At 41.5% G+C, this 22,123-nt stretch overlaps 1 protein-coding gene across 1 annotated transcript in view; it reads left to right on the top strand.

Annotated features, from left to right (window-relative positions):
- LOC137863516 (uncharacterized) overlaps positions 1 to 22,123 on the top strand; it is a 169,015-nt gene that overhangs the window by 136,232 nt on the left and 10,660 nt on the right. The window contains exon 8 of the mRNA XM_068696703.1: positions 14,664 to 14,837. Coding sequence (XP_068552804.1) covers positions 14,664 to 14,837 — 174 coding nt within the window. The remainder of the gene's footprint in view (positions 1 to 14,663; positions 14,838 to 22,123) is intronic.

Below are 22,123 nucleotides of genomic sequence, written 5' to 3' on the forward strand. Positions count from 1 at the left end.
GAGAGAAAAGAAATACTCTTTTACATACTTTTCAGCAGAAATCATAGGAAATCAAGCTGGCCCACATCTTTCAATTCTTTTTTTTTCTTCAGGATACTGCGGTTTTTGGGTTTTGTTGTTAGTTTTTTGTTGTTAGTTTTTTGTTGTTGTTGTTAGCACCGTACCTGTCTCTCCATTTCCTCACTTTAGTCTTCAGATTCAGAGCTTTCTTTTCCTTTCTTAAGCCACAGCTCTTCCCTGGCACAATTCTGTGGGCCAGCAGTAGAGAAGGTTTCAGCTGTTGAAAATCTACAAATCAGAATGATTACCACCAAGGACAGAGACAAAAACAGTAAAGACAGAAAAGACAGATCAACAAAAATCAACAAGAAATTGAGGTGTTGAGGAGCTTGGACAGCCCAGCACATTTGGACATCAGCAGGCTGCTGTGATGAAAGTAGTCTGATGGTCTGGTAATTTTGTTGGGTCAGACTAGTGTTCAAAAACGGTCTGCATTAATGTTCACTGGAGCAAAGGACTGTGAATTAAGGTCTTAAGTAAATAAGTAAAAAGACTGATAAGGAACATGTAAAGAAAATCAGGCAAGGCAGAAAGAAATTTAATCTTCTTGGTCCTAGAGTCTTACTATTGACTGCAGTTTTGTGTGGTGAGGAGTACTGTACTTTTGTCCCACTTAATTTTGAAGCTCAGTTTAATGTTTTGATGCTTCTCAGCAGTTTTCTGAGGTTTTCAATGTGCTATCCACAGTAACACTCTGGTTTATTTTTTGAGTAATTACCGTTGATCTAGGAATTAGTGATGCATGTGAATAGATAACATAGGTATATTTTAGACAAGGACAGGGGGAGGAAGAAGTGTTTGTGTAAAGGAAAGAATTAGGCAACGTGTAAGCAGTATGAGGCCTTGGATGTGTAAGAAATGGTGCTCAAACTTGATGCAAAGGCCAAATGAAACTAAGCTGGTGTAAATGTGAGACTGTATGTAAATTGGCAGACTGGATGATTGCTGAATGAAATGAGAGACTTGAAAAACGAACAATGCAATGGGGTAGAAGAGATTTAAGAAGAGAGTTAGCTATGTTGTTAATAATAAAAATGCTACTTTAAGTCGTCAGAATTACGGGTGTCTGACATTCCTACAGGGATTCCTTCAGAACCAGAAACTGGACAGCCGGATTCTTTTGCTAGGCAAATGTCATTGAAGACATTATTAAGAAGCCTTGTGAGCAACTTTTGACTTGAAGCTTGGGTGTCCAGAAAAAAGCTGGAGGCTCATGTAAGAAGGTAGGACAGAAACCTGAGGATGCCTGAGAATGGGAAGTACTACCACCGTGCCTCTTTTTACCTTTTTGAAAGTACTACTACAGACACTGGAATTTAGGAAGCGAGACACGCAGTCTGTGGCAGGACATTACTGAAAACATACATTTACCACAAGAAGTGGTGAATCTTTATTTCTTCTTCCTGTCCTCTCAGTTACACAGTGGGAACCGGGATCCCATAACAGAGGAACTGACCCTGAGAAAGGCCGGACTGTGACAGAGGAGAAATAATGCGTGGAGACAGGAGAAAGGTGTAGGGGTTTGCTGGCTGCATCAGTCAGAAATGTGGTGTGCATTTGATGGAAACGAGGAGAAAGAGAGGGATAAACTGATTGTGAGAGCTGAGTCTGAAGCCTGAGACATAGTTGAAGAAGAAGAAGTTGCCAACAAGGTGTAATTAAAGGCACTTCCAGTGAGTGCACATTTCTGCACAGCAGCAGAGAAAACCCAAAGCCATTGCAGTCTTTCTGGAGTCTGAACTTTCCCTGTCTTTTGTGTACAGAGAGCACAGATCTGGGCTTTGCCTGTGGTTTTCAGTGTGGGTGATTGCAGACCCATTTTATGTTAATTATAATAATGTCATCAGATATTATTTGACAAAGGCACAGTCTGTGATCTGCTCTGTTTGAAGTGGTTTTACTCAGCCTTAAAGTCCTTGCTGACAGCAGATTCCATGCTAATAACTTGTTCAATAAGAAGTGCAGGAGTGCAGAGCTGGGTTTTAACTACCAAGGTGCAGACAGAAGATTTTTTTTTTTCAGGAACTTCATTTCCAGTGATGACATAAATAGCAGTGTGCTGGAACCTCAGCTGGTATAAACTCATAACCTGGACTGAGTCTGTTGATTTCTCACAGAGCTGCCACGATTTTGTCCACAAGAGAATTCTCCCTGCTGTGTCACCTTCTGTGTCAGCTGAGGACCCTAAGTCTTGGGACCATACACATAGCACAACAGGCTGCACATATGTATGAAAATCCAGTGATATCTGGAGCTGAGAATGGTTCTGGAAAAGTGTTGTGGAAAGTGTCTGTGCAACTGAGAGATGTGTTTTACTCGCAGAGTAAGTGCACACCCTAGTAATGAAATAAAATGATCTGGTCTGGGAATTTGGCAGGTAAGTGTACTTAAAGCTGGATTACATTATGTAACGGTCTTGCCCGATGTATAGGGCATTGAAAACACTTGAATTCTTCCAGAAATAGCATTGTGCGTCACACTTGTAAGTGAATTTCCTGCCTTGCGATGTTAGAGACGAGAACTTGTTATATTAACAATGAAGGAAAAAAAAAAATCATAAGTTTTATTTGCATCCTTTGTAACAAAATACACTAATTTTGCATATGGGGGTACGTGATAGAGAAAGCAAAAGTATTGGATAGCCTCACTTCTTGTGTGGGCAGATGCAAAACTTCTCCTACATCTACCTTGCAAACGCACTTTACTGTGACTGGCTGTTCCTCCTACTGTTTCAGTTCAGAACTTTAATAGAGTTCATCCAGTCTACCTGGCATATGACTGACAGGCCTGCCCAAAATATGATTGAATGCTTGCAGTCGCAGGCTCTGTAATTTCAGCTCTTGCTTTCAGCATGCCATGAAGGACGGGGCGCAGTGGACATTTCCTAGCCCGTCACATGGCAAGTCCCTTAGCAGAATGGCACAATGTGGTAGGCTGGCTCTGGAGATACCATTTATAAACTTTGCAGCACTAAAGTGACACGATATGCTTATAAAGCCGCTTCCTGGTTGTTCTGTGGTTGAGTGTTGTTTATTCCTGGAAACACCCACACACCTGAAAGTCCTGATGAGAACACGGTTTCTTTCACCTACCTCCTGCTGGAGGGTAGGTAAGCCTGAGGTGAAGCCCACATTGCCAGCGTCCCTCTCCCTTCAGGGAAGCTTGCATTTAATAGCAAGACGGAAACAGGAGGACCTGACTTTGGGTTCAGAGCTGTTGTGCGCCATTTATACACGTGTAGGTAAACAAAATTATACTCATGTTTCAAAGTATTCCTGTGGGGGTGTTGTGTGGGAGGCTAAATGCACTAAACACTTCCCTGCAGCCTAGTCTGAAATTCTGCTCCCCATGCCTCCTTGGATTCCTGCCTCAAGCCTTCTGCAGGCCATGCCCGTGCCGTGCAGTTGCTGAGAGTGCGAAGCTCCCCGAGCTGGCTTGGAGCTAGCTTCAGAAATGGCAGTGGGACGCTCAGAACAGCACAGCACCTAACCAGGGCACAGCAGCCTGTTTGTGCACCTAACTGCTGCCCTGTGGGGATGAATGTTTCCACCCAGTACTATGCGATGGCATGTCGGCTTACGGGAGCTAATTCTGGTGTCGCTAACGTATGCATAAGGCTCAGTTTCTGCTGGTATGAAATGGTGTGGCTCTTTCGAAATCAGCCTTAACATCACTAACACATGTGATGTTGGCCTGCTCTGAGCTCCAGCGTCGGCCACAAAACTCAGGAGTTTCACCCTGTGATACACCGTGTTTATGGGCCAGCCTGCCTCCCAGCAAGGCTTCCCTTGAACCATGCTCCAGATTGTGCAAAAAAGACTGGGCTTACTTGGAGAAGTGCGCTGCGGGCGTATGATGAAAAGTGGGGAGGAAGTGACTCAGAGCACCGGATGAGCTGAGACAGATGTTTGGTGAGAGGGAAGGAGTGGGAACTTGCAGATGAGCCCTAGCTCCCCTCCGTGCTGGAGTTCCAAAGTGTTGGAGTCAGCCCTTCTTTGCTTCGGTCGGGAGGAAAATCTTGCAAGACGTTGCACTGAAATAAGTAACTAAGGCTCTGCTTTCTCAATAGGAAGACGTTTCACTTCTCTGATTCCTTAAAGTGCTGAAATCCTTGGTTTGATGGAAGGAACAGGATATGGAGACATTTCCACGGTGTTTTCGTATTTCCGCAATAGCTGGTAGGTACAGGGGTACATAGCCCATTTATGCAATGAAGGAAGTGACTTCGTTTTCTTAGCTTGAAGTTGGTATGAGAAGTGGTCAAGCATCCTGCCATTCTTACATAATAAAGGGAAACAGAAACCAATTTCTAGTCCTAATAATGACTATTAGCTAACCAAGCGTGGCTTCTAATCCTTCTGCCCTTCTAAAAACTGTGTGTGTTTTGTTTTTTTTCCAGTCTGCATTTCACTTCACCTTCAATTTCCATTTTTCCCTCTCTGATTACCTGTTTGAATCAGAGGGCTTCATCCTCAATGTTACTAAAATTGCAGGCCTCTGATGAACTTGTGGAGTTGCCTCTTGTCTGAAGAGGTTTTGGTACAGCAAGATGTTTTGCTTGTCTGCCACAACCTTTTGCCACAATAAGAGCCCCCGTTACAACTACGAGGTTTTTCAGGGGTGAGGCCTGTCTGAAGGGCAAGTTGGTCAAACCGCTACGATGTGGGTTTTTTTTTCATTTAGTGCAGCTGCTGAGATTCACAGTCTGTCTGTGCCTTGGTTTTCATCTGTTAAATAAGGATGGCAACAGTCACCTGTTTCATAGGGAAGTGTGGTGGGTGCCATGATGACAATCTTACTCTCGGGCACATGAGGCTGCTGTCACCAGATAGCCATCTTTTTAAGGAAATCCTGCATGCAGGCAGGATATGAGTTTCTGTGTAATCCTATGGTGGACAGAGTGATGAAAAGTAAATGTTACGGTCATGTGGTTGCAGTGTGGGGAGTCTTTGATTAAAGGTGTGATCACGGGGAGAATGACGCCTGATGTTTTCTGTTCCTTAGGTGAAAAAAACGTAAGAGGCGATTTCTGGATTTCTCACAGGTAGTTTTCCTACTGCTCTTTAATTTGCAAACCACTTTATTAAAACCTGTTTTGGAATCTAGAAATCACATACCCTAAGCGTGAACAATATTTAGGTTCTTAACTTCTTAACACAGAAAAACTGAGGGCAGGAATGTGCTATCTCCCTCCGGCTGCAGAAGGGCTAGTGTTGGAGGTTGTAGTAAGAAAAACATAGGTCAGAGATCAACAGATAGAAGAGAGAGCCAAATGCCACGGCCTGGTAGATTCCGGCATGTTCATTTGATGCTGTAGTCTGTAAGAGAGATGAGATCAGTGGCCACATAGATAAAGTGGAGAAAGGTGACCAAAAGGTGCCGATTGTTTTTCAGTCTTGCACTTCCTCTAGATGCATCAAGAGAGCTTGCCAAAGGCAGCTCTACTGCCACAGAGAGTTAGCAAGGCTCAGGTTTGCCATTTGGAATGAAAGAGATGAAAGAGAGAGAAGGAGAGATGGCATCCCAATTCCAAAGCAGGGATATTGAGGTGAGAGACAAGAGAGGAAGAGTGGAGCACACGGTGAGTCACAGTGCACAGAGCAGGGCACCCAGACAGAACTGTAGGTACTGTGACACTGCAGTAATGTCAGCAGCTAATAGCTGTAACCGGGACATAGTTGTACTGAGCGCCTGTTTGCCAACAGTATCAAGTGCAGCTTTCTGGAATTTGGTGGAGTGCTGGGACTAAAAATGGGAAAGAAAACCCTTCTTTATGGGACCACCACCATCAAATTAACCAAGAGCATTCACTGATATCTCTCATCCTGAAAAGGCCGAACTTTACAACCTATACAGGAAAAAATTCATTGGTTTTAGTGGAATTTTTGCCTAAGGTTTGAAGCAAACACTGTGAAATAAACTGGCAGATTATCTTGGCTTGTACCCTTCCATATCCTCAAATAAGAAATACCTTTCTGGAAGCTCTAAACCTTTAGTTAGATAGCTATAACAGCATATATATATATATATATATATATATATATATATATATAAAGGACCTTTTGACTGCATGAAAAAGTTGCAACACCCACCAAGTTACAGCAAGTCAAATTTAAACTGTAAATCAGGCATGTGTTTTTAACAGTGAACATGACCAAGTGCTTGAACAAAGTACCATAGGAAGTGATGATTACCATGTCTTGATGTCATCAGGTTAAAAACTATCAGTCTTCCTAGAAAAGTGCTTCACTGAAGCCTGAGTTTTCTCACAAGAGAATGAGAACTAGCAGTACCTCTACTGAGATGAAGAACAGGCTTCATGTGACATTTGAAACACCCTTTATTCATACCTATTCACTCCGCTTTAACACCCTAGTAAATTGTATAGCAGTGATGAACCTAATCTGTAAATAATTAAGGCAAGTTATGTGTTGTCAGCTTTAGGTTTTTACCCTGCACTGTTCTTCATTTTTCCAGTGAAAGACAAAGAGCTATAGTGGGAAAGGAGGACTGAATTGAAAAATAATAAGAAACACATGATTTCCTCAAGGCTATGAAAGACCTGAATTAGGATATTATCACTGAATCTTGTCCCATGCTTTTCCTCACCTCATCTCTGGGTATCTCTTTCTCAAGGGTGCTGGTAAAAGTAACCCTCTAGAAACTGAAATGGGACAGTAGCCATTGTCTCTGTTCCAGCAGAGTACATCTTACTTTCTGAAGAAAATGTTATTCCATGAAATAGGATTTTTATAGCAAAGGATTCTATGCTGTGATCCAGGTCATGCTGAAATTAGTATCTTCACATTCAGTCGTCAGCCACAGATCTGGGAGGTCTGGAAATCTTACATTATTCAGATAATAGTCAGAAGTATTATGCAGATAATGTCTGTGCCTTCTTTTGCCTCTAATGTGATCAGCTCCTGTGTCACCTACTCTTTCAGAAAAAGGACACAATTTATACTTCATACTTAAAATTGTCATCTGGTTGAAAAACATTTAGCATTTGAGGAGTTCCCTCAAATTTTTTGGTAGTGGGGGTGCTACAGGGGTGGCCTCTGGGAGAAGAGGCTGGGGGCTTTCCTGTACCGTACACAGCCAGTTCCAGCTGGGTCCAAAATGCAGCAGAGAGGAATTTCTGGGTACCATCAGTCCCCTCACATCCCCCTGGGCCTCTGGGGGAGGCAGAGGCATTGGGAATGAAGTTGAGCGTAGGAAAGTGGAGAGGAAAGTTGTTCTTTGAATGTCTGTCTTCTTGTTTCCTACTACACAAATAAGTAATTAAATGGTTCTTTTAATTGATAATAAATTATTTTTGCCCAAATTGAGCCTGTTTTGCCCATGATGGTAATTGGTATGCAGTCACTTTGTTTCTATCTTGACCCATGAGATTTCTCATTCTTGTTCTCCCAGTTTCTCCCCCTGTCCCACATAGGCTGAGGGGACTAAGTGAGCAGCTGGGTGGAAATTTATTAGTTAGCCAAATCTAATCAATAACTGTTGTGTTAGGCATACAATAATTCAGTTATAATTGGTTTAATTAAGATGTGCAGAATCTAAATGAGTGTCTGTTGTTGCTCCGGAAAGACCAATTTATTTATGTATTTTCCTGATGGAAAAATAATTTCCATCAATCTCAGTGTTTGTAGGATGGAATTTCCTGATATCGATGTGCAGTTCTTTACACTTTCTAAGACAGGGAGGAGACTTAATCTGGGAGGATCGGACAGGCAGGAAGTAAAGATGACTCTTTCACCTTTGGCACTGGCTAATTCTGGTTCTTTTCTTTTTTAGAAGTGAATTTTTAAAATGGCTTGTGTCAGCAGAGAAGCTCAACTCCCCAGGCTACGTGTGTTGTATGCATACAATGCTTATGTAGTGATGTGAATGCATGTACTGGAAATCAACAACAACAGGGCTTCTTTTATGCAAGCAGACTTGCTAAACTAAAGAGTTAATTATTTTTGTCTGATACAGATGTATGACTAGGAATCAACCGTGCTCCTTAGACAGGAACAAACAAGGCTTGTCTGGCATGAGGAAATAACAGCCTACGGCTGTTAGCAATATAGGGCTAAGAGCACAAGGGGTACATCATCTGTATGAATCTGAAAGAGAAAGTTCTGCCAGTCCTGAAGACTAAAAAATCATTTCTCAACCCGCTGGCCACAAATCATATGACTACAAAAGAAATGCATTTGCTTAGGCGTTTTTGCTCTGTAACAATAATGGCTAGAATATGACATTCTAAAGAACTGTGTGATTCTAGAAGCTGAGAAGTACTATAAACATCACTTAATTTGGGAACTTGGCAATACTGACAACACTTCCAGTGAAGAAAAGAACAAGATGGAAAAATTCTGGTAGTTACAATAAAATTGGCTTTTTATGTTTTAATCCGCTCAGATTTTCTAAACTACATACTGGTGAATATAAGTTGTGACTTGATATTTGCATCTCTCCAGTGCTGGGCAAGCTTGTCAGAGCAGCAACAAGAAAGAAGCAGTGGGTTCAAAGCTCAGACATAGTAATTTGTGCACTAGCAATGACATGTTTTCACACACAGCTCTGTTCTTTCTTTAGAAACTGCTGCTGCAGCTATTTAGGATGAAAATGCTGAAATCCTTACGTAGAATGAAACAACACTAAAATCCAGGAAATCCTGCAACTTCAGTTTTGATGAGACAAAAGGATGGTATTTAGCTTCCCACTTTTGGATTGTTTTTGAAACCTTGTGCTCTTTGATTACGATGGCAAATTATGTCTGAAACTCTGAAAAGAGCCGCTGTTTACCCTAATAAAGCTATAAATTTTAACGGCAACTTACTAATTAATGTGTTGCTTTTGTCAGTAAGGGTGCAGCAGAAGTACAGCAGTTTTCTTCCCAAAAAATCATTTTGTTGATACATTGTTGTGATTCAAATCACTGCTTAAAGTGAGTACAACTTTAGATTAAATCTTCTGTGATTAAATATTCTGCTTGTTTTCAAGGTAGGTTGGGATGCATCATTACATCATTATTGAGAATAGCTGAAGTTTCCTAATTCTCTCTGCAGTGACTTGGTTCAATACTACTGTCTAGAATACAAAATGGCATATACAGTTAATGCCTTGAATGGCAGAGGCTTTTTAGCATTGATTAATGTTTGATTTCTGGGAGAATCCAAATCTACATCTAAATCCAGAAGGATCTGTGTTAATGTTCAGAACAAACTAAAAAAGGCAATGGAGAACACTGCCATGAGGAGTTCAGCCCAGGTGCTGCACCCTACAGATATTCCAGATCTTTTCACTGGTATTGTCTTTATGAGTATAAATTATTATCTGAGAACTCTAATCACGCGACTACTTTGAAAATAACTATCCATCAGACAGCTGAAGTAACTAAGATTTCCTGCATTGCTATCCACATTCAGCATGGACTTTTTACCTGATAGAGTTGGCCATCCATCCCACCTGTGAGAATAATTCTTCTGCAAACCTACCAGCCTTCTTTTCTCCCTGGCTTGGTTTCTGTACTTGTAAACATGTCACAAGGTCCTGTTTCACCAAAAATACTGAAAGACTAGAAGTGACTTTACAAGGAATACCTCATATGTGTTGCATGGTTCTACCGCTGTATCTACTTATATTCCACCCTACTCTTTCAGCTACTTTGGCAGTAAGATCTAAAAGATTGGTGTTATATGTCTTCCTATGGAGAAAACTGTTTTTCTCTGCTCTACCCCACAAGTTTATTTAGAATTCACAGTGAGCTGAATTGTTGTTTTATCTTTTTCCCAGATGTCTCAAAACATAGTGTCAGATAGTCCTATTTGTTTTTCTCATCGTCCAGTCTGTAAGACTAGACAATTTTGATAATGTGCATTTGACCTGTGGGTAACTTCAATAGATGAAAGATACAGAAAACACTCTTATTGCGCTTTCATTTTCACCTTGTGATCAAACAAGATGATACTTCTCTCTTTCAGAAATACAATTTAGGATGGAATGAAACATGTTATTCAGCCCAAAGTATAATATTTAGTTTGCTCAGTGGAGTGGGATTTGTATTTTTAAAAGTATTTTTGAAGGTCTACTTTCTGTGAAACTTTAGGAGAAAAAGTCTGCACTACTGTATGATTTTTTACTGAATGTAATTACTTGAACAGGTATAGCATAATGATTGGTCATCATTATTTTAGGTTTATTTAAAAATATTTCAATCAAAACGTTTTATTTAATTTAGACTGCTGCATTTAAGACTCCTGCAAAGGTTTGTCTTTGTCTATGAAATGTAATGTCATTCTTCGATATATTTGACAACAAGATAAACAGGAAAAAAAAATCCTCATTAAATGGAAAACTAAAATTAATATGATGAAAATTGCTGCTTGCTCCCATGGCACGAAACATGAAATAAGCAGAACTGAGTTCCCTGTAATGATGTACTTGTATTACCTTGGAAGTACTTGAAAGCTGTGATTTAACTCCCTGTTCTAACAGACGACAGTAGACTAAGTTTGCAGTGGCTCTCAATGCAGCGTGTACAAATGGGCCATGTGTTTTCCCAGTTCTGTGGAATAGTAAGGGATTTGCTTACTCAGGTGGTTTGTAGCCCATGTGACAGTGAATATGAACGATCCTGATGCTAGATTTGTCTCCCTGTCTATAATTTCTTGCTCTACTCAGTCCAGCAATCCTGAAAAGAACCAAAGCTATTTGTCTGGAGTAAAATGCATGAAGTTACGATAAGTAGGCAGTGAAGCTCTTCAAATGGTGCACAGTGGGCTGCTGATACATCACAGAAAGTGAGCAGGTGGAAAAGCCGTACCAATACCTATTTTACACATAATCTTACAGTGCTTTTCATGGGCTCTCAACATTTCACATTCAAGTTCTTCCCACACATTCTTCTCTCTCTTGCAAAGATTCTCTCATACACATACATTGAAAACCCATGTGGTTTTCAAGTCCATCTCTGAGGCTCATCTTTTACTGTGACATTGTGTTCATAGAAGTTTCATAGAAGTTCCATAATTCTGTATTTGTCTGGGTGTAGTGGGCTACCCCCTTGAAAAACTTGAGATTCATTAGTTTAGAGGGTTGTTTGTGCTTGTCCTGTCTCATAACATGTTCCATTTTGATGACACTATCAGCAACATATGAAATGAACAAATTCTTCTTGATGCAGTTTAAGATAACCTTCAGATGCACAGATGTTAAGCGAATTACTTAATAGGAAAAAGTTAGTATGCATGAGTGGAAATATCACATGTAGTAAAAATTAGCAAGGGCTGTCCAGCCTTCTGATGGAAGACAGATAGTAGTAAGTGAAGATTAGGCAGGCCCTACTTATTTTTCCGTAGTTAAACCGTCTGCATTGTGAATATTTGCAACTTCATCCTGCAGATTTGGCACTGGACAGTCCCCCATTGCTGAAGCCATGCCAGCAAGGAGGTCCTTTTGCACTGTTGGTCAGGCCTCACCTGAGCCTCCAATTCCACTCTCTGCCCATAGGCCCAGGAGCCCCATTCAAACCCCGGTAGGAGCATTTGCTTCCTGCTTGAGCTGCGGTGCAGGAATGCCAATCTCTAACTTGGTCATGCCTCGCTATGGGCTGATTTCCCATCTTGACCTGTCTTGTCACTGTGAATATGTGTAATGCCTACTGGGCTGTGTCTGCGATGTGTCTGACCCCAGTTACCTTGATCTCATCTTATCTTATGGGACGGGTCCTGGCTTTTGCTCTGCCAGCCTCACTGTCCTTCTGTTTCCCTTGGGGAGCAGCTGACTCTTGCTGCTCTGTGACACCTCTGCCCTTTAAATTCCTTGTCCTCTTTAAATTCCTTGTCCTCAGCCTGCACAGGGATCCCACAGTATAGTGGCAGACAGAATTTCTTCCTGACTTCCTGGGTCTCTTCTCATTCTTCAGAAGGTGACGTGACCAATTGCCCTAATTTAAAATAATCATGATTTTATTTCCTTGAACGTGCAGATATCTACTTTGTGGAGTGTTATTTTTTAATCTTGGCAATATAGTGAACACTCCCTTGCCTCAACAGAGATAAAACTGTATCTCTCTCCCCTTATGGTGATTTATTGCTATTATTTCAATATGTTCTGAATATCATACTCCATAGCAATCTGTATGTCAAGAAATATACTTGGTATATATTTCAACATTTTCATATTTATTTTATCCTCAAATGACAATAGTAAACATAATCCATTAGTAGCCTTGAATGAGGTTAAAATCTAGTTAACAATTTCTCCTCAACTTCCTTCTCCTAGTCATCCAATAGAGTGTGTGGTTTCTCTTTAGAGCAACATTTCCAGGATTCCTGGGATGTCTGATCGAATGACAACATTCAGTGCCATATTTCTGAACTCTCTATTGTAGGGAAAGGGGTTGTTCAGTATACCAGGTATCTTGTTTCCCACTGTTCCCTTAAAAAATGGAAGGAAATACAACATATTGAGATAATTATCAAATTCCTTAATATATTCTTTTGGGAAAGGAGAAGAAATAAAACAGGTCATGAAGAAGAGAGTGGGAAATGGTTGAGGTATTTTCTGCCCACATCCAACGTACTGTTCTGTGTTGGCCTTCAACCCTGCAACGTCAGGTAGGTATGAAGTCAATCCCATGGGGGAAGGAAGGAGTAACATTGCAGAACATATTATCTGACTACAGCAGTCCACCCCTGGTGCTGCACAGCACTTACTGGGTGAAGAAGCTGACATACCTCATTTCTCACAGGAAATTATCTTTGCTGTTTCCCCTGCCAGTTTCCCGTCATGCTTTCTTCATGCCTGCTGTCTGTGCCATTATTTCGTATGTTCTAGCAGCCTGACAGAATGTGGAGTGTGTCACAGCAGAATGCCAAAAATGTCCTTCCCTCCAGGCAGAGTACTGTGTGGGGCTGACAGGGACACTTACTGCAGGATCATCTCTTGGACAGATTAGGGTGGTTCAGTCTTTCTAGTCCAGCTCAGCTCATAGCCATGAAAGTGATATATTTAAGCATAGGTCAAATGGAAGAAGTGGTTATTTTTCCATTTAATATGTAGGAGAAATTCTGCTCTTTTGCTTTGCTGTAAGTAGGAACTCAGACTCCAACAGTGCTATCAGGCTTGCAATCTCGTAACTGAGAGAAATCTGAAAGAAGGCACGTCTGCAAACCCTGATAGATACCTCATAACCTTATGTCTGTCTTGCTCATCTGAACATTAGAAAAATATCTTTTTACTGATACTGTAATCTTCATTGATGATGGGAAGCATTTTTATATCATGATTTCCTTAGCCTAACCTTGTATTGCATCTAAATCACTGATAATACAAGAGCAAGTGCTGCATTCTGCACCTGGGACAGGGCAACCCAGGCTATGTGTTCAGACTGGAGAATGAGAGGTTGGGGAGCAGCCTTGCAGAAAGGGATTTGAGAGTGCTAGCTGACAGCATGTTGAATATAAACCAGCACTGTGCACAGGCAGCCAGGAGGGCCAACCCTACCCTGGGGTGCATCAGGCACAGCACTGCTAGCTGGTGAGGGAAGGGATTGTCCCACTCTGCTCTGCAATGGTGTGGCCTCACCTCGAGCGCTGCATGCAGTTCTGAGTACCACAACATAAGAATGACATAAAACTGTTAGAGAGTGTCCAAAGGAGGGCTACAAAGATGGTGAGGGGAATAGAGGGAAAAACGTATGAGGAGCGGCTGAAATAATTTGGTTTCTTCAGCCCAGGGAAGGGGAAACTGAGGGGAGGCCTCATGGCGGCCTGCAGCTCCCTCACGAGGGCAGGCACTGAGCTCTGCTCTCTGGGGACAGTGACAGGACCCGAGGGAACAGCATGGAGCTGGGACAGGGGAGGGTCAGGCTGGGGTTTAGGGAAACGGTCTGCACCTAGAAGTGGTCGGGCACTGGGACCGGCTCCCCAGGGCAATGGTCACAGCACCAAGGCTGCTGGAGTTCAGGAAGTGTTTGGACAACGCTCTCAGACACATGGTCTGATTTTTGGGTGGTCCTGGGTGGACCCAGGATGGAGTTGATGATCTTTGTGGGTTCCTTCCAACTCAGGATATTCTATTATTCTATGATAACAGGAGATAATTTTCCATCAGCTCTCAGAATTACATGTCTGAATGAGATCTCAGAGCTCCCATACAGCTGTGCTGGGAGCAGGAATCATTGGTGAGCGACGTCATCTATTTGTGTATAAATATCATATTCAGAAAAACTTATAATATATTCAGCACTGAACAGAAGAGATATTCCAAAAGGATGCAATCCCTAGAGCCACTTTTCAGGCACTTACAGAAAAATTGTATATTTGCAAAGTTTGATATTTTGTTCATAAGTTTTGTAAGTTTGATACTTATTTTTCATACCGCTTTTCTCCTTCCTGAAAGTTTGTTATGTTAATGTCAGCAAGAGGATGGCCAAATTCCAGAGGATGTGGGTCTCTGGCCAGTTTTTCCTGTCATACCATCCAATTATCCTGGAGCACATTTAGCTTTGGAAGAGCGGTTCTGCATTGTGATTACTATCAATATATTGGGTTAATGCAGCACATATTCCCATGAGAATCAGAACAGACATTTCACCTATGTCATTTCAGAAAGAAATGTGACTCTTCCTCAACTGTCCTCCACAATTTCTGCTTCCCTTCCTACATCTTGATGCCTCATTTGAACACCTGGGATTCTGACCTGTTCTCTGATGTAATCTGGTGTCTGGCCAAGACCATGGCAAAGTTAGAAAGAAACAGCCTGGGCACAGAGCCCTGGACCTGGTATGTACAAGCACTGTTTTCCAAAGAACAGTCTGATCTATCCCTTTGCACACGTGATTTCTTCACACGAGGCACGAGCAGTTTTTGCAGCAATGTTTGAGCCCGCTCTTGCCTCTGTGTCTCGGGTTTTCTGTTCACTGTGGTTTGTGTCAGTACATTTTCAGCAGAGTAACTGCTCCCTCTTCACTTCTGTGCTGTGACTCCCCACGCTTCTGGTGGACCAGATCCTTGAAGCTGGAGAGCTTCCACCCCCTGCCTTTTTTAAGAGCTGGGCTTCCTGTGCCTTCTTGGTTCTGCCTTTCCTCACAGAGCTGACCTGCGGCTGATAACCACCACAGCAGATGGGGTAGGAGTCTTTTCTGGTATCTTTGCTATCAAAGAGCATTACTGTTCTGAGCTAGTGGAAGAGACAAGTTCTCCATTTAGCACTGAAAAAGCTGAAATTTTACCAGCGCCTCCCCAAGCTTTCTGCAAAGTGCTAACAGTATAAGCCTGTTTTTCATTTGCATGGCTGATGCTTTTTCCAGCGCAGAGGTGCTCAGCCTGGGACAAGCTGGCAAGTACTGATGGTTATAGCAGTAATAATGAGTCTGTAGTCAGGTGTTTGCTGTTTCCTAGGTAAATCTATTTGTGTTCACCTAAGTCTTGAAACTTGTCGACTGGACATTTTTGGTAGGGGAAACGTGAAGGCAATTTCTGGATCTCTTAGGGAAAAGTCTGCTATTTATTTCTCTTACAGCTTGTCTAGACAACATTTCACCAGTTTGGAGAAACCTAAGTAGCAAATAGAATGAAGATAAAAAACACTAGTGGCTAAAAACCAAATATGGCTGGTACTCAGAGGAAGTTGCTGACAAAGTATCTCTCTGCAAGTAAAATATATTTCTCTGATAATATCTGAAACCATGGCAAGTCCCACAGTCTCATGAGTGAGGATGCTGAAGAATGATATCCACAAAATATGCAGTACACCCTTTGTACCCCCAGCGTCCTAGGTTTGTAACTTGTCTCAGAGAGGCCTCAGTAGGTCTTGAAGCATAACCTGCTTTTGTGACCAGGGAGTGGCTCCCCCTGTGCATGAGCAATGCTAGGTGTGCATCCGCTGCGTGACTGAATGTGAGCTCAGGTTGTTCTGATGAAAAAAAAAAAAAAAATAAAAAGGATCTGTAATAACCGAGCACGTTTCAACTGCAGCAGGATCACTTTGATGGCATGAACTTGATTTTCGTGATAATTTAAATATATATTCAGGCTCGCATAGCTTTCTGCTGCTGAATTCTTTGTGGCTTTCAGTTATGCAGTTATATTACCACAAGAACTAATATCAACACCAGTTTAGTCATGTGAAGTGCTTATTGTGCTGCTTCTCACTTTTCAGCACAAAAAGAAAAAGTTTTTAGGTCTGGTGGCTTTATTTACACCACATTTTGACTTTGTATATAGACCATGTAGAAACTGTTCTGCCTACAGAGACAGACACAGATAAACTTGTATGTCTAGATGGTGCCTCTCAGTAGGTTTAACTTATTTTTCTTCAAAAAGAAAAAAATAATAAAAAAAAAAAAAAAAACATGGACATGGCTTTTGTCTGTTCCAAAATTATGGTCAAAATTACTGACTTATCAGGTTGAAATCTGACCCGTACCTATGTTCTCCAGCTAAACTGCCGACAAGAGCTTGGCTGTGAGGGAAAGAGAGCATGAAAAAATGTTTGGAGGACAGAGAATAGCAGAACCTTCAAAGTCAGACCATAACAGGTTTCTTTCAGCCTCCATGTCTTGCTGGTCATGGTCGTGGACAACGATCATTCTCCTGCCCGTTAGAGGGTAAGAGCTTGGTGTGTCAGAGCACATGACTATGCTGGGCAAAGAGAACAAAACAAATGTTTTTATCCAGAGCAGCCATATAAGTTTCTGTGGACATTCTCAACACTGTTTGCAACTTCACATGTCTCAATGGTGTACAACAGAATACAAGTGGGAAGAAACCTCTCCATGCTGTAATTTTTTGCATACCCATAGTATCTGCTTTTTCCCAAAGAACAGCTTAATTTACTTATGTCCCAGAGGAATGAATAACTGGAATTTCTCTTAATAATACCTCTTTACAATTTCTCCCTTCTGGAAGGACTTACTGTGACTGATATATGGCCTCCCAGACACTGAAGGAAATATTACATACTTACGAAAATGGAGTTTTTTCTACTTTGTATGCAGGTAATTCCAGCGCTGAACCTCGTGGTAGCTGCATCTGCTACGTAGTGGTGTTGATACAGCTAGAGCTGAAAAGCGGAAAGGCTGGTCCAGGACTTCTTTCTTCAGTCACTGGCTCTGCTGTCTTTGGCCCATTTTCTGAGCCGTCTCTGTACCTGGACTGCTTCTGTAAATGGAACCCAAGGATTCAGGTCCCACAGAGGACAGCTATTCACCCACACAGGGCAGCCAAAAGTCAGGCTTGGTTTTCCCAGTGCTTCACCCTTCTGATCTTCCTGGTGTACAGTTTTATCTCTCAGTGTAGCATGAAGTACAAAGAGATTTTTCAGGCAGGTTTCTAAACCAAGCTCTTTCTTCTAGACTTCATAGAGAATAGAGACTAAAGTGACTTGTCTATCACTCTCAGTTTCCTTGTCCCTCCTCAGCAGTTGTTTGAAATTGGATTGGTCATAGCTATAGGTTTCTTTATTAGGCCATTTCTCTTCTGCTGGACTTTTCCTCTGAAGCCCAGAGGCTTACTGTGCATTCCTGTCATGATAACTCTAGCAATCCTAAATCCCCCTGACTTAAATACAACAACTGTTCCTCTCTGTCCAGATTTACAAAGGGCTGTTACACGCACTCCACTTCCCTTTTCTGACATGGCAGGCCCAGCTCTTTTTTATTCTGTTCGTACTTGTAAGATTAGAGTTATTTTGAATTTGAATTTATGCAGATACATTCATCTGTCTTTAGAAATACTTCTGTTTCAAAATATAATTGCCCTTTGCAAGGACTTTAGGGTCTGGGCTTGCACTCACATTTTTGTGAATAAAGACGTGCAGCAGCACTGGGCTGTACCTGTGCTTTCATCCTCTGGAACTCGTGCATGCTCATTTGGGATGAAAGATTCAGTGAATAGAGCAGTGCACGTATGAGTTGTACATTTATAAAGTCTTGTCCCGTGATTAATTTGGACCAGGCCTTTGTGGGACTCAGCACAGCATGTCATTAACAGAAAGGTAAAATCTGACGTGTATTTACCCCCTGATCTAAAATATATCACTGCTACAGCTTTTTCCAATAAAAGCCTGTCCACACTTTTGGATGTAAGCAAACGGTTCTTGGAGGTTATTGACCTAAGCTAAAAAGTAAAGGAATAAAATCAAATACCATGCTGAGGCAGACATCTACCACAGATAATCCAGCATAAACATTTAGCAATATAATAAACTGTAGGAAACATTCCTATAACGGAACTGTCATGCATTCTTAAGGGCTGACCGTATCACTCCTGCTTACAAGCACCCACACATCCTTCTGCACAGTACTTGTGCTGAAGATTACTTGTATAAAAATAATAAAAACAACAACAACATAGACAAACAAACACAACAATATAGTTAGTTCCGTGTAAAAGGCTTTGCCTACTACTCAAATTTCAGGAGGTTCACTTTTTGATAAGTGATTAAATTCTATTTTGCCTCTTCTTTTTATCTTATCCTTTTCCAAAGTAAATTAGCAGAATGTCCCTCAGCCATTTCATGCCCTTCCAGTAGTCATATTGCATGAAAGAAGAGGTCTAGTGACTAAGGTGCCACGCTGTCTGTAGCATAACCTCAGCTCAGCTTTGTTCCAGACTTCAGTCTTCCTGTTTGCTGGTGAGCAGGTAGCTGCTTGTAATTTCCTAGCTATAAGCACATACATATTCAAAGGGCTGTTGTGTGAGTAAACACATGGAAGGTGAAGAGGTGCTTACATAGCAAGGTATTGCTAACTTGAGATAGGTAGAACGGAGGTCACGGGGGAGCTCACATGCTGAGAAGATGTAGATGGATTTTTCATAACCCTCTGATGGACAGATACACTGAGTAAAAAATAAAGACTGTGTGGTCACAGATTTGCTGTTTTGCAACTAAGCATGTGTGGCAGAGGAAGACTTGAAACTTACTGATCTCAGTTTGTTTTGGTAATGGAAAGTTAGAAGTAATGGTTGGTTTTCTCACAAAAAGCTCTTTCTACTTCTTGCTCGCTTTATAGCATTAGCATAAATATAATACATCAAGAAGTAACACAAACAGAAAAAAAAAAGAAAAACAAACAAACAAACATGAAAATCATGTTTAAAACACATTATTAGAGGCTTGAAAACTAAGCAAATGGAAGATGTAAGAGAAGGTCCAAACAATCTACAAATGTAGCATATGAGCATTATTTTACAGTCTGTAATTCCTAACAATGTGACATGAACACTTACCAAAGGGAAAGGCTATCCAGAAGCAATTAATGGGGGGTGCCCGGCTGTGGCTGGGTAGTTGCTTGCATGGATGACAGCTGAGATGAATTGAGTCTGTAGGAGAGAAGAAACTGTGGGGGGAACAGCTTCCTTAGAAGTGCTAGTGGTAGCTTTGTAGGGTTGTTTGCTTGACATAGAGGCACTTTGGAACTCAGAGAGGCATCAGCTGCTCTGGATTCTGCTCTTTTTTCTCCTCCAAAATCAATTCAAGTGTGAGTTATCTGCAAGTTGTGGGGATACCTGATCCTGTGGTATCCAGAGTGCAATGCTGAGCCTGGTTAGCCCTGAGGGGAGTGAAACCTGCGGCTGGGTATGTAGAAAGAAATTGTTAAATGAGATGCTAACTCTTTCGTTTCTGTTGTGCCCTGGCTGGACTCCTGCAAAAGTACAGTAAGGTTACTGCTTCGATAAAGCCTGGCAGGAAGTGGTGGAGAGTGCTCAGAGCAACTTTTCTGTGGCACTTAGGAAATTTTGACCTGACCTAGCAGTGATACCTGGCTGTAGAGTCTTGCTTGGTCTCATAAAGTTGAATGAGACATAAGTGTGCCTGTTAGTGAGGTATGTCCTGGCAGGTGCATGCAAAGCTGCCCTGATTCAGGTCACCTGAGCGCCTTCCATTGTAACCAGCTTGTTTTACTGTGGCACCTTGCTCGCTAGCGTGAGAACAAACATGAGTTGGGTCAGAGTGGTTTTCTGTGTCTAGACCTCTTGTGGCTTTCCGCAATATAGATTCCTTATCATGAAACAACAACAGAACCATAAGAGACGTTTGAAATGAAGTCCTTTCTTATGCCTATGGTTGATTTGCATGTTTTTCCTGCTCCATAAGATTGAAATTATTTGATGGCTTAAGTAACTGTGCCCAAGTATACAACACAGAAATCCATGTTTATGGTTAGTCTTAAGTTGTACAAGTTTAACGAGGGATTTTTTCTGGTGCTAAAGACAGCAAGTTTTTGTGGAGACCAGTAGAGCTGTGGGACATAGAACTTTTCTTCCCCTGACAACTGCTTCCAACTCAACCCATCTCAGAAACTGAGCTAATTGAAGAAAAACTTTCTGCTATTGTGAGTGAGAATAAAGACGTTCTCCCCAGTGGAAGTGCAACTTGTTAGAAAAAGTTTAGTGCTGAAATTTTGAAGGTCCATTTATGAATAAAAGGTGCCTCTCTTCACCTCATTCCTAATTCCCTCATGGCTTGGCACTGGTTTAATTCTTTCTCTTTGTTGAAAAGTTCATCTCTGAAAACTAGTTCTTTTGACAAAGATTTGATTACTTATAATCTATCAAAGCCATCCAAGATGAAATACCAGGTGCTAAAGGAGTCTTCTGTGAGAAATGTGTGCTGTCCATTAATGGCTGGAAATCATAGCCAAACAAATTCTAACAGGAAAATAGGTACAGATTTATTTTCCCTTTAGTCTTACCCTATGACTAAAGCTCGCTCTAGTAGTAATGTTTGCCAACAGACCTGCTCTTATGGGGAAGACTGTTCCTACTGGATCTCTCTGAAGAAGATAGGTTTGGTCTCTTCTGTCATGAAGGATAATGTCTGCTACCCCTACTACAGGGGGGTCTGTGGCAAAACCCATACTTTTCTTTCAGGAAAATGTTTCCAAAAGATATGCTAATGAAGAATTATAGTTAAAATGCATTGTAGGAGGAGAAACTTACTTACCTTCTAGCTCATGAGCCACAGTTTCTTTTATTTCTGCAAATAAGAGTGAAGAAAGACTTGGGTTATAAGAAGAGACAAAAGCAAAGTCTGATTAAAACTGACTCTCAGATTCTGGAGTTAGGTGGCAATGCCAGGTGCCTCCAGTCTCAGCGGCTATACTGTTCTTCAGAGCTTGGGAAATGACTCCAGACCTAGAGCAGTAATTCACCCAGGACTCTGTTCACCAGCATGATGCCCGATGTCAGGTTAATACAACGCCTTGCTGCTGTGTTATGAGCAGACATGCAGAATCATTAAGCATCTAGGTGAATGTGAAGGGAGCAGGGGAGACCCTGTCTTCTCTTCAGCTCCACCTCTTTGGCTGAGGGTGCAGGACCATGTGCATGCAACTCTAATACCTGACTGTGGTGTTTGCCTCCAAAGTCTCATCCTAAGGTGTTACTGCTCTCGTTCAGATGTGGACTGCTATGACAATGCTATTTTATTTGTACATTCCCACGTGAATACACTCCTTGATATACATCCAGGTATTTTTTAATGTTTTTTTTTTTTTCACATCTTGGTGCACGAGATATACTTTCTGATGTATGACATGCTAATGTAATTTCTAATATACTTTCTCATGTGCTTTTTTTGTGTAAAACCAAGGTAACAGTTCCAAAATAGACTATCTGCTCTTTAATCTCCATCTTACACGTCAAGCAAGTAGTAACACTTAACTTTTAGGGTGGAATGAGAGTTTTCACTGAGCCAAAACAGCACTTGATTCATTGTGAGGATTTCCTGTGCATCTTTTTTGGTTATTGTTAGACATCAGTCAAGACTTGGTTTTCTACATGTTGAATCTAAATGTTTAATTCTGAGGCTTCGTTGGCTGAAACAAACTGAAGTATTCAGAAATTCAACAAGCATCATAAATATATTCCCAGTTCTGTCTTTGGTACAGAATTCTTCTCCGAACTCTTCTGCACTGTTTTCTGTTTGTGTTTTTGTTTTTCCTTCAGTTTAACTCCGAATGGATTTGCAGTGGCAAGCATCTGCTTTATCTGGTGCCCTGAGCTTTTTGTGCATGGATGGAGCTTTACAACAGATGTTTAAGCATAGCTGTGGAAACCACAGA

This window comes from Anas acuta, chromosome 1 (assembly GCF_963932015.1).
Source record: "Anas acuta chromosome 1, bAnaAcu1.1, whole genome shotgun sequence".
NCBI classification, from domain to species: domain Eukaryota; kingdom Metazoa; phylum Chordata; class Aves; order Anseriformes; family Anatidae; genus Anas; species Anas acuta.